The following is a 12,333-nucleotide window of genomic DNA, read 5'->3' as shown; positions in this document are numbered from 1 at the left end:
CATATAACCTATAATGTCAGCACTCAGGAGGCTGAAGCATGAAGATTATCAACGATTTAGGCTGGCCTCAAATTTGCAGCAATTCCTGCCTCTACTCCCCAATGCTGGGATTAAAGGGAATGTGAACTAGATCAAAGATTAATGGAAAGTAATTGCAATTCTGACTGTGCCAAATGCCTCACATATATCATCTTATATCTTCTCAACTGTGAGAGCAGGATTTCCATTTTACAAAGACACTGAGGCACAGAGGAGGAGCTGTACGCCTGGAACCTTGCGCACACAAAACTAGTGAGGGTAACCAGCAGCAGAGACACTGCTGAGCATCCTGGAGACAACCAAGTGGGAAGAATGCTGCCCCACTGCTAGCACAGAGGGATAAGTACCTTCAGATCGATCCACTTCTCCAGCACCCTCTTCTCATTGAACTGGCAGAGGAGGCCCGAAGAGGACACACAGAATGTGTTGCCTGCCATGAGGCCCCGGCCACATGCCACACCACAGAAGATGTTGTTGTGCAGCTCACCCAGGATTCCTGAGCGCCCCACTAGGGGCACTGTGCCTGTCACCTAAAGCACAGCAGGATACAGTAAGATATCATCCACATGACTTAAGTCCCCTAAAGGGCCATTATGGATCCCTTATCAACACAGCTAAAGAGGACTCTGAAGTCTTCCAAGTGGGGGAGAAGGAAAGGGAAAACAGAACAGAGACTTCTGTGCAGAGAGGTTGGAAGGCAGCGGTTCAAGAATGAGGTCTGGCTCTAAGGTCGGAGGTTCCTGCAGGTCCTGCCAATCAACACTTGGGTGAGCAGATGATCTCGGAGACACCCCTAAGCAAGGCTTCAATAGCAACAGGAGCCTGTGCTGCTACTACCAGTGACTCCCCTAGGGCCTGGCTGAAGTGGCAGGGACTGAAACTCACCTTTGTTTCAGTGGAGACTTCTAAGAACCAGAACCTCACGTGCCGGTTCCCGACAGTGACAAAATAGCTGCTGTCCTCAGAGAAGGAGAGGGCAATGACCCTGCAAGATACCTTGTTGGAGGCCACCACGACATCTTTCTGGAAGAATGGGTACAGAGAAACTCATACCAGCACTGGTTTTCCTTCGACTCTATAGTGAGCTGCTCTCTAGGGAATCTGATGTATGAACCTTGATCTTCCGAACTTATAGAGGAGACTTAGGCTTAGAAAGATTCTCAGATGAGAGTAAGTCTTGCTCCAGAGGTCCAAGCTCTGCAGCCCTGGTGTTGGGGACAGGCTGTTGCTCTGGGCCTTTTGCTGAGCCCTTATCGGGGTAACCCACAGAATCCTCTCAAAAGTCCTAAGAGGAAGGCACTTCTTCACCCTTCTGTCAGGCTAAGGGGGACATCATTTGTTTTTGTTTTTTTGTTATTGTTGTTTTGTACCAGGGATCAAACTCATAGCCTCGTGGTTGCCAGACAAATGCTTACACCACTGAGCTAAATCCCCAGCTACCAAGGGGGACATCATGTGTTCAAGATCACATGATAGGTGATAGGTGCAACCAGGACTTGGTAGCTACTTCTGCTGACTCCAAATCCTCCCCAGTGGTTCCAAATCCTAGCCTTCTGGTGTGGAAATCCGAAGTCACAACTCAAGGAGGCAGATTCTGTTATAGCCATTTTAGAGGTGAGGAAACACAGAGAAGTCATTTGTCAAAGGTCACAGCTATTTGATATAAAAAGAAATCGAGTAACTCCACAGTCAAGTTGGGTCCAACAAGAAATGTGCCCTGCTCCCCACTTGTTCTTCTGAAATAGGGACATGACAGCTAGACATGACTCCAATTTGGGCCAGCAGGCCGCCTCAGGAACAGAAACCTCAAAATAAGTATAGCAGAACAGAAAGAAGCAGTAGGTATTCAATAAACACCTGCTAGCTGAATGAGTACTATAACAAGTTATTTCATTTAGTTACAATGCCTGAGACTCTAGATACTCTAGTAACTGAGTACCTGTCCATAGGCCCAGGAGTGGCTCTTACCTTCCAATCCCAGACACTGAGAACCATGTCATGCTGGTAGCCCATGGACACGATGTGCTTCATATTGGGTGAGAAAGCCACACAGGCTACTCCATACTTGTGACCCAGCATCTCTGCCACCTGACTTTTCTCTTCCACATCCCAGATGCGCACAGCTGGCCTGTGCCCGTTCTAGGGAAAGTGAGGCCATTAATGTTGCTGGGGTCTGTACAGGCAGAGTTATAAGGGCTATCAGAGCTGAAGTTGTCATTGCCACAGGGCATCCCCAAAAGCCAGCTCCTTCATTGGCCCCAGGACTTTTCTGACCCAAGAGGGAGTCATTTCAGAGACTTCCTAGGCTTTTGGGAGCAAAAGAAATGGCCCCAAGGCTCTCCCCACCTGTTTAGTCGTGATTGTGACTCACCTCTCCGGTCACTATGTACTTCCCATCAGGGGAGAAGGCCAGAGCGCTCAGTGACTTCCTGGGAACAAGGAAAAGAACTGATCACTGATTTTACTGAGGGTGGCCGTGCTCTCAGCACTCTGCCTATTCCTAGCCCTGGGCCTGGGAATGGGCCAAGAGAGGTGAGTACAAGCGGCTCCATGCAAATAGTGAGGCCTGTGTGTCCAACACAGCACTTGGGTAAGAGAGTAAAACCAAAGGTCCCTCCATGAAACACCAAATCCAAATGGGTTGTACACTGTTCAGGGACACTGTTTCCTTCTCTCTCTGTAGAGTGGGCTTCCTAAGACCTCACCTATCCTATGATCCTCAGAAATCTACACACAGGCAATGGTATGGATCTAGCCTCACTAAAAGAGTGTTATAAACACTGAGAAGCCTGCTGCATATGCTCAACTGCTAAACCCACAGTTTACATGCTAAAGCATTCTGCAAAATCCACAAACAACTGAAATGCTTCCCTATGGTAATATTCCTGCACAAGGACCAGAATAATTGGCATGTTTTCTAGAAGTAACTTTCCATTCCCAGATTGTACACATTTTTTCCCTCTTCACTTTTTTAAAAACATTTTTGTAGTGCTGAGGCTTTGTACATGCTAGGCAAACACTCTACCACTGAGCTATTCCCTCTTTGTTTTTTAACAGTCTACTAATTGCTTCCCTCACATGAGTTAGTAAATTAACATGGAGATAACTAAGAAAATGTGGTGGGGTTTTTTTGGTACTGGGGATCAAACTCACAATCTTGTGCTTGCCAGGCAGGCACTTATGCAGCTGAGCTAAATCCCTAGCCCAAGAAAGTTTTCAAATGAGACTTTTTTTTTGGTATTGGGAATTGAACTTATGACCTTGTGCTTACCAGGCAAATACTGTGCCACTGAGTGGTATCCCTGGCACCTTAAGTGAGACTTGACAAGCTTGGAACATTTATCATCGTGGAGTCCACCCGCTGTGGCCTTCCTTCTACTCCTTACAGCAGCAGACATCACATACAGCTGCCTACCCTATACTCGATTGCCTTCCTTCCTCACTGCCATAACCACACTTTGAAATGGGATGCTAATGTGCTCAGTCAGAGTATATTCCTCAATTCCCTTGCAGCTACACAGACACAGCTACATGACTTAGTCTAGCCTGTGAGCAGAAAGGTGGTGGGCTGCAAGGGACCTCCAGAAAAGTTACACAATGGGAACGCCTTACCAAGTTCCCCACTTGCATTCATCCTGCAAGGACAGCCAAAATTCCATTTTGGGTCTTCAAGTGATCTCAAGAACAGAAGCCTTGCAATTAAGTGTGGCAGAACAGAAACACAAAAGGAATGAAGTCAACAATAACTTTTTAAAAAGTTGGTTTTGGGGGGCTGGGGATTTAGCTCAGTGGCATAAGCGCCTGCCTTGCAAGCAGGTAGTCGTGAGTTTGATCCCTGGTACCGATAAAAACGAAAAAGACAAAAAAAAAAAAAAAAAGTTGGTTTTGGGACAGGGTCTCACTATGTAGTCCAGACTGGCCTCAAACTCAGGGTGATTCTCCTGCTTCAACCTCCCAATGCCTGGCATTACAGGCAAGTACCATCAAGTATGTCTGATCCCTACTCTTATAAGAGACACCAGATACTTGAGCTGCATAGCTCCAGAATTTGTATGCAGAAGAAAAGCATGCCCTTGCATTGTTAGCCATGCTGTTGTGGGGTTTTCATTGTTTGTAGTCACCCCTGCCCTGCTGTATACCCTGAGCCTGTGCCTAGCTCTCTGGCAAATGCCATGTGGTCATCACAGGAGCATGCTCTGGGAGTCTAGTCTCATTAGCTAATTCTGCAGATGTGGACACCTCCATTCAAGGAAGCCTCTGCTCAAGGTCATCTAACCCGACAGGACAACTTTCTGACTTCTAGGTTATCAGTACTGGCCACATAAAATTCCTTGGAAAACTTTTGAAATATTGTAATGCCATGCACGACTAGCTGAGGTGAATATAGTGAAGAACAGGAAGATAATGTGCATTGTCTTAGAGAACATTCCCCCAAGACAGTTACTAATCACCAAAGGGGAGAAGCTTTGATGAAGTCCGGCAGGTATCATCTTAACCTAGTTTCCACATGAATACCACCAGTCACTGGAGTATTCCTGCCAAAGATACAGAACCTGAATCTACAGTGAGGAAACAGCAGACAACCTGAACACTGGGATATTGTACAAAACAACTGATACATAGTTCCTGAAAGTGTCAAGATATGAAAGTAGAGAAAAGATTGAGGAGTTCTTTCACCCTGAAACAGACTGAAGTGACAACTGAATCAATGTGTGATTCAGGGCAGAATCCTGTAGCTGTAAAGGAAAGTTTTGGAACAAATATTGAAACCTGAATGGAGTGATTCAAGTAGATGGCAGAGCTATACCGGTTTGAATTTCCTGATTTTGATGGATGTGTTTTAATTTTGAAGGACTATGTTCTAAGTTTTTTAGGACATTTATACTGAAGTATTTAGAGACAAAGGTATCGTGTTTGCAACTTACTCTCAAACAGTTAAAAAAAATACACATATTAATAAAGAATGACAAAGCAGATGTGGTAAATATTAATATATGGAAAATAAAAGGAAAGGTATATAGGTGCTCTTTTTACTACTCCTGTAAATCTGAAGTATTCTGACATAAGGTTTAAAAAATTGCCAATGCTTAGATCTCATTCTAGATCAATGATTTCAACCTTCTCTGGGGTTAAAGCTCAGGATCATGTGACTTTAATATGTACTCAGGACTTTAATATCTCCTCATTGGGCACACCACTGCCTCAAAGAGACCCACCAAAGACAGAAAGTTGGCACCCCCATGCCTGCACTGCTTATACAAATTAAGGAGGAAAACTGGACAAGAAAGAGTAGCTGATAGGCATCTGACAAGTACCACTAAACTAAACTCTAGTCTATCACTGCCACAGGGGAATGTGAGTACCAGTGGCCAGGATTTCCAACTTTTCTAAAATAAGAAGAAAATTTATTTTCTTTCTTTCTTGTACTGGGAATTGAACTCATGACCTTATGTTTGCCAGGCAGGCACTTATGCTACTGAGCTAAATCCCTGGCCTCAAAGAAATTTAATTTTGTGTAAAAAAATTTTAGATGTATATGATGTCACATGCTTGTAATCCATGCGGGAGACTGAGGCAGGAAGATCTCAAATCTGAGCCCAGTCTAGGCAACCCAGTAAATTTAGCAAATCTACCCCACCCCCCAAAAAGGCTACAGATTCAACTAAGTGCAAAGGCTCTGTGTTCAATTCCCAGTACCACCAAAACAAAGCAAAACAAAACAAAACAAAACACAGCAAAAAAACAAAAAAAGACAAAATGCATATTTTATCAGGCAAATTTGTGGATCTCTGGTTTGTGATTACTGTCTTAAGGACATTTTCTCAAAAGGAAACAAATTATTTTATTTGCAGAGGAGGCTATGGCTCAGAAAGCAGTATTTCACCCAAGATCACACAGTGAATTTTTAAGCCAGCTCTGCCCTTATCACCAATAACTGAACTCATAGTTAGGAGCTGAGAGTCCAAGAACCCAAGATGGAATCTATCTCTGCCACATAATAAGGCCTGCCATAGTTTAAAAACAATGCCATAGAGACCATAAGGGAGACAGAAAATCTGCACCTCATCTGTTCACCTGGAGTCAAAGAAGCTGAGTTTCAAATATGTCAAGGAGTGATGCAGGTGTCTACCAAAGGTCGTAAGCCTTTTTGGTACTATATCTTCAAAATGAGTGAGGCAGGGGCACTTGTTCACAGCAAAAGGCTTTCCCTAAGAAACATGTTGCCGGAGGGATTTTTTTTGGAAGTATCTTTCTTTTTTTGTTGTGTTTCGCTTTTAGAGACAGGTTCTCAATGTACAGTTTAAGCTGGCCTTTAACTCACTATGTAGCCCAGGTTAGCCTCAAACTCAAGGCAATCCTATTTTAGCCTCCCAAGTGCTGGGATTACAGTATGTGCTACCATGTCCACATGGAAGGATCTTTCTAAAACCCAAATCAAATTGGACATGGTGACTCACATCTGTAATCCCAGCACCCTTGGAGGTTCAGAAAGGATGATCACACATTTGAGCCCAGTCTAGAGAACTTAGTGAAACTCTACCTCAAAAATTAAAACTAAAAGCCAGGCATGGTGGCACAGGCCTGTAATCCCAGCACTGGGGAGGCTGAGGCAGGAGGATTGTTGCACATTTGAAACCATCCCAGGCTACAAAGTGAGCTTGAGGCCAGCCTGAACTGCATTGTGAGACCCTGTCTCAAAAAGACAATAATTAATTAATTTTCAAATTAATTAAAAAATTTAAAAATTAAAATAAAAAAATCTATGCCAGACCCTGTCAAAATAAATAAATAAAAAGGGGATGGGGAATTAAGTTCAATGTATTAGGCCTCAATCCTCAGTAATAAGGAAAAAAAGTGAACTGAGAGAAAGTTCCTGCCTTCAGAAAGATCACACTGTGCAAGGGAGAGAGCAAATACCAACAATAGGGAAATTAAATAACATATCAGAAAGGAAAAAAATTTGGAGAGAGAAAGGGTATGCTGGAATGTTTTGGTGGCAGTGGAAAGCACTTCTCTGGCCTATAAACTTCTTCCAGTGTTTCTCTTTGCATTCAGTGTGACATCTGGCCCCCGCCCAAGGCCCATGAGGCCCATGTAATGCAGCTTCTGCTTCTCTTATGTTACTCCCAGCACCACAGCAGCTCCTTACCACTGCAGGATCCTTGTCCTGCTGATCTTGCTTGGGTTCCTTTCCCTTTCCTTCATATTAGTCACTCTTATTGCCCGCAGGTCTCAGACTTGGGGAGCCTTTCCTGCATTTTCTGACCTGGCATGTTCTCCTTAATTCCCTCCACAGCTCTGAGCATCATCAACAAGTAATCTGCCAACTGATTTTATAGCCTGCACCAGGCTATCATCTCTAATGGGAAATTCTTATCTCTGGGTCATTGCCATGTCACCAGCACCTGGAACAGCACCTAGCACAACAGATACTAGGTGAATGTGGCTGAGACAATGGAGGAATAAATGAGTGATCCCCTACCTATGAGGACCTTTAGGCTCTGTGGGAGAGACATACCAGGTTGCCCCTACCTCATAGCCAGGCCCCACAGCCTACCTGGCAGTATTCAAGATGTGCTGCTGCTTGTTCTCCTTGAGATTCAAAATCACCACCACACAGCTAGAGAAAAAGGAAAACGTGTCTCAGCTGGGCAGCATGTTAGTTCAGGGATGACTCTATCCCTCCAGAAAAGCCCACATGTCAACAAAACTTCCTCTCAACAGAAGATTTTCTCTGGTTTCCTCTTTCTCCTCCAAACGTTTATGATGAAAATTCTAGGGCACTTAACATTATTAATATATTTTTAAATACAGACCAATACTTCCTCTGTGGAAGCTATTCTGCTGGGCTCTAGGACCTAGGCCAATGGTAGTGAACCCACAGTATGTGTGCCACAGTAGGCTGTTTGTATCACTGAAAGCTCTAAAAAGTTTGCAATCATTGGGCTTGGCTAATGACCTTATATCCATGATCTCTTTAAATCTTTACAGCTGCTAAGTGAGGTTAGGACTCTTTAGGCCTATTTTGTAGATAGGAAACTGAAGCCCAGCGAGAGGAAGTTCTTTGCCCAGGTAATTCAGTATGTCAGGAACAGAACAAGAATGTGAATACATTCTTGTTGGATTTCAGAACCCACCTCTTCTTGGATTGCTTTCCTAACCCAGCAATAGATATTGCTCATTGGGAATTACTATGGATCTGCCCTGTCTTGCTGGGAGGTCCTTTTGATGTCTACAACAGTGCAGGCCTTATTTGTGGACTAAACAGCTGCTAGATCTCCTTAACTACCCAAGCAGAAAGTAGCACTAGTTTTGGTTTTAACCACCTGAATGTCCCAGAATTGCTGCCATCTCCTACTTGTAGTCATAATTAAGTCTTCATAGCATTCACTATGTGCTAGGCACTGTTGTAGACACAGATGGGCCTATGGAATCCTCTCCATAGCCCCTGGAAGTAAGCAGCATTATTAACATTCTATAGATGGGAAAGTTGAGGCCTAGAGATTCACCAATAACTTCAGTTCCAAATTCCTTCACAAAAAATGGTTAGATGCAGAGGCCCACCCATGTACTTACCCTGCCAGGTAGGCCACATGACCTGTGCCAGGGTCACAGGTTAGGCCACTGCTGCTCTGGGCAGTGATGCCAAGCACCTTCTCAAGTGACACCTGCAAAGAAACGGCCCAAGTCAAAGGCATCTGCCCCAGCAGAACGCCCACATGGGACAGCTAGCTCAACCGCCATGTAGTTCCTCCTTCTTCTAGTACACATTTAGTGAGTTTCAGCAGCCAAGCAACCTACCAGCAGCTACAACATTCCTTCAGCAAATACACAGTGCTAGGTGCAGGCTACAGAATGGATGGGAAGAGGACTGGGAGTTTACCTCAGTGGTAGAACACTTGTTTAGCAAGCAGGAGGCCCTGATTTCAGTCCTCAGCACCAAAAAAATTAAAAAGAATTTTAAAAAAGGAAATTAAAAAATGGAGGAGAATATAGACAAAAATCTCTGCCTTCCTGGAGCTCACATTCTGGTGGTGAAGGGGACGGAAGATACAGAAAAGGACCAAATCAAATATACAAACTAGATGTCATATGATGATAGTAGCAATAGAAAAAATAAAGCAGAGAAAGAAATTGGGAATGCCAAGAAAAAGGGAATGCTGAAGTGAAAATAAATTCTTTGGTTATTTTCATTTGCCTAAAAGACTAGAATCCTCACAATAACCTAAGGAAGAAGACAATATTTACAGACAAGCACACTGAGGCCCAAGATGTGGTACCCAGGGAGTGGCCAGGTTCTCCAAGGCTGATACAAACCCAGGCAGACTGGTTCAAAGCCAGCCATTTGAACCCTGTAGCAGACAGAGCAGGGAGCAAAAGCAGACACTGTTTCCCTTGTCAAACTTACAGATTGGAGGTTTTAGAGGTGTCAACAAAAACAAAAGGACTATCACATATAAAAAATGTAAGCCTTCAAAGTCAAATGGGCCAGATCCTATCACAGTTGATTAAACAATTTATATAAAGTATGGACTAACAGAATGATGGTACTTTCACATTTTAAATAGACTAGTTTCTAATTATTATAGAATAATGCTTCCTCAAGTAAGTCACTTATCTCAGAATTAAAGGCCAAACATTCCTATAATAGCTAACATTTACAGAGCATTTATCAGCAGTCAAGCACTGTTCCAATACCTATAACTGTTCACTTATTTAATGCTTATAATTCTATAATATACTATAGTCACCATCATCATCACCACTGCCATCTTACAGATGAGGAAACAGAGGCCTAGAAGTGTTACTCATGTAGGAAGGAGCAGTGCCAGGATTCTTACAAAGACAATCAAGTAATGGCATTTATGTTTTTATGTGTCCATCAGCATTACTGGGCATTAGTATAACTAGACATTTTTAGACTAAGGTTTTTTTGTGAGCCAGATGGTCTCTGCTATGCTGTCAAACAAGAAAAATAAATGACAGTACCCAAGATACAATACTAACAGTATTTAGCTAACCCTAATAGAGTACTTGCAATATGCCAAGTATTGTTCTAAGTACTACAGATCCATGCATACGCAAGCCTCAACACTGAGCCATTTTTACATCATTCTGCTCATTTTATAGAGAAACTGAAACACAGAGAAACTTCATAACTTGCTAGAAAAGTTCACAACTCTGCTGGAACAAAATTAATATATAAGCTCACGCAGCCCAAGTCCAGAAGCTGTGCTTTTACCCACCTCTACACTGTATTTGCTATTGTTATTCTCCTACATACAGTTTAAGAACTCACAAAGCACTTTCAGAAAGATACAAGGGCTATGAACTACAGGACACTGGGTGAGAAATTCAGGTGGGTTGGGGCTGGGGATTTAGCTCAGCGGCATAAGCACCTGCCTTGCAAGCAGGCAGTCATGAGTTCGATCCCTGGTACCGATAAAAAAGGAAAAAGAAAAAAAAAAAAAGAAAAGAAAAGAAAAAAGAAATTCAGGTGGGTGTCTGCTTCAGACTAGAACTCTCAGGGTAGTAATATTTAGGCTGAGACTTGAATGATGAAAGGAAGTCAAGCAGGTAGACTGCAGCAAAAAGTCCAGGCAGAGGACTCGCCAAACAAACTGGCTAGGACGCGGGAAAGAACTCAGAGCTTCAGAAAAACTGCAGGCCGGTAGGACTGAACTTTGGTGACAGGGAGGACATTGAAGGCCCAGCCAGAAATGCAGGAAAGAGCTACTTGCACGGAGCTCTACAACCAGGAGCAAGCAACATAAACAGCAGCAGCAAAAACCCACCAAGCAGGTACAAGATTCACCAGCAGCTACCACGTATCCATCCTTTCTTTATCTGGATTCTGTGCCAGGAAGATCACTGTCGCAATTCCATCTCTCTTCAATACTAAGGTAAGGGTGTTATCTCCATTTTATAGAAACAGACTTTATGCCTGGGGGGCTAGGAAACAGTTTTTTTTTTAATCGGTACCAGGGATCAAACTCACGACTGCCTGCTTGCAAGGCAGGCGCTTATGCCGCTGAACTAAATCCCCAGCCCTAGGAAACAGTTTTTAAAATTGCTATTGTGCTAGTGGAATAATGTCTATTTTAAAATCATTTCCTTCTGCATTCCTGCGTCTCAAGTAAAAACTGTACTGTATAGGCAAAGTTGCAGACATTTTACAGATAGTCACATCCTTTCCGTAGTTGGCACTCGTAGTTTTGCCACTCCGAGTGGCAAAATGGAGTAAGAGTGCTACCTTACTGAGGAAAAAGGAAAGAGAAGGTAGGTAGGCGAGATCTGAAGAAGAGCTGGGACAGGTAACCTTCCGGGCTGAACGCGGGTAAATAGGGAGCTGAAGTCTTAGTGGGGGCGAGGCCAACAAAAGTGGGAGGACGGAGAAAATGCCTAAAGGCGACTGGAGCTTAAAATATCCCAGGAAGATAAGACTAGAAGATGATCTGCAGAAGCAACATGCTTGCTGAGTGCTGGAAACCAACGAAATCTCCAAAGCTGAGGGTTAACATTAGCCAAGAAAGAGCTGTAGCACCCAAGGAGGCTGGGGAATGGGAGGGGCCCACACAGGGGGCGTGGCCATTTGGGTTGCTTGGCTGGGCTCGAAAGAAACCTGAGGGTACCAGTTGGGTGCAGGTAGACAGGATCAAAAGTCTGAAGTCGGGACTAGGGGCGGCCCAGGAAAGCCTGGAAGAGGATAGGCAAGGTGAGCAGCTCCTCACCCGGTTCTGAACCAAGTCCTCCGGCCCCGCCCAGGGTCGCGTCCGCCGCCGGGGGCAGAGTGGTGGGGCGGGGGGCGGGGAAGACTGGGTTCTCCGTGCTGGAACTCCCGCCACGACAGATGGCAGCTTCTCTGCAGCATCGTTCCGCGCGTAGCCTCCGAGCCCTAAGGCCGCCATGGTCGCTCCGTAGACCGGCCGACCGTTACTCTCCTTAAACTGCCACAGCCGCCACGATCTATTTCAATAGCGAATGGCCGCGGGAACGCCGGCGCCGCCGCTCATTTGACGCCGCGGGCCGTCTGTCTGGCCAATCGCGGGGCTGCCGGGCGGCGCTCACGACCAATGGGAGCCCAGAGGCAGAGCAGAGTGTCAGGCAGAGTGGTGTTTTAAACCTACTAGATGCTTAGCAACCCGTCGTGAGGTTTCTTGTCAGGGTGTTTTCCTGTTGACTGAAACACAGCTTTTAACCTTTATGAGGCGAAAGCCACAGTCTTCTCGCTTTGCTTTTTGCCGCCTTGCGCCGTTGCAATCTCCCGGATGTAGGCGTAGGGTGCAGCCAAAA

At 44.7% G+C, this 12,333-nt stretch overlaps 1 protein-coding gene across 7 annotated transcripts in view; it reads right to left on the bottom strand.

Annotated features, from left to right (window-relative positions):
- The window catches only part of Wdr62 (WD repeat domain 62), a 46,242-nt gene extending 34,120 nt beyond the window's left edge, over positions 1–12,122 (bottom strand). For all 7 annotated transcript variants that reach the window (XM_013149830.3, XM_063252633.1, XM_013149832.3 and 4 more), the window contains exons 1-7: positions 11,772–12,122; positions 8,617–8,708; positions 7,598–7,660; positions 2,411–2,468; positions 2,008–2,178; positions 925–1,062; positions 387–569 (exon numbers count right to left, since the gene is read on the bottom strand). In XM_013149830.3, coding sequence (XP_013005284.1) covers positions 387–569; positions 925–1,062; positions 2,008–2,178; positions 2,411–2,468; positions 7,598–7,660; positions 8,617–8,708; positions 11,772–11,948 — 882 coding nt within the window. In that variant the 5' untranslated portion in view covers positions 11,949–12,122. The remainder of the gene's footprint in view (positions 1–386; positions 570–924; positions 1,063–2,007; positions 2,179–2,410; positions 2,469–7,597; positions 7,661–8,616; positions 8,709–11,771) is intronic.
- Between the last annotated feature and the right edge of the window lie 211 nt (positions 12,123–12,333).

This window comes from Cavia porcellus, unplaced genomic scaffold (genome assembly GCF_034190915.1).
Source record: "Cavia porcellus strain 051 isolate PalLab524CR breed Dunkin Hartley unplaced genomic scaffold, mCavPor4.1 scaffold_7, whole genome shotgun sequence".
NCBI classification, from domain to species: Eukaryota; Metazoa; Chordata; class Mammalia; order Rodentia; family Caviidae; genus Cavia; species Cavia porcellus.
The sequence above is the reverse complement of the archived record's forward strand: the minus strand, read 5'-3'. Positions and strand labels throughout refer to the sequence as shown.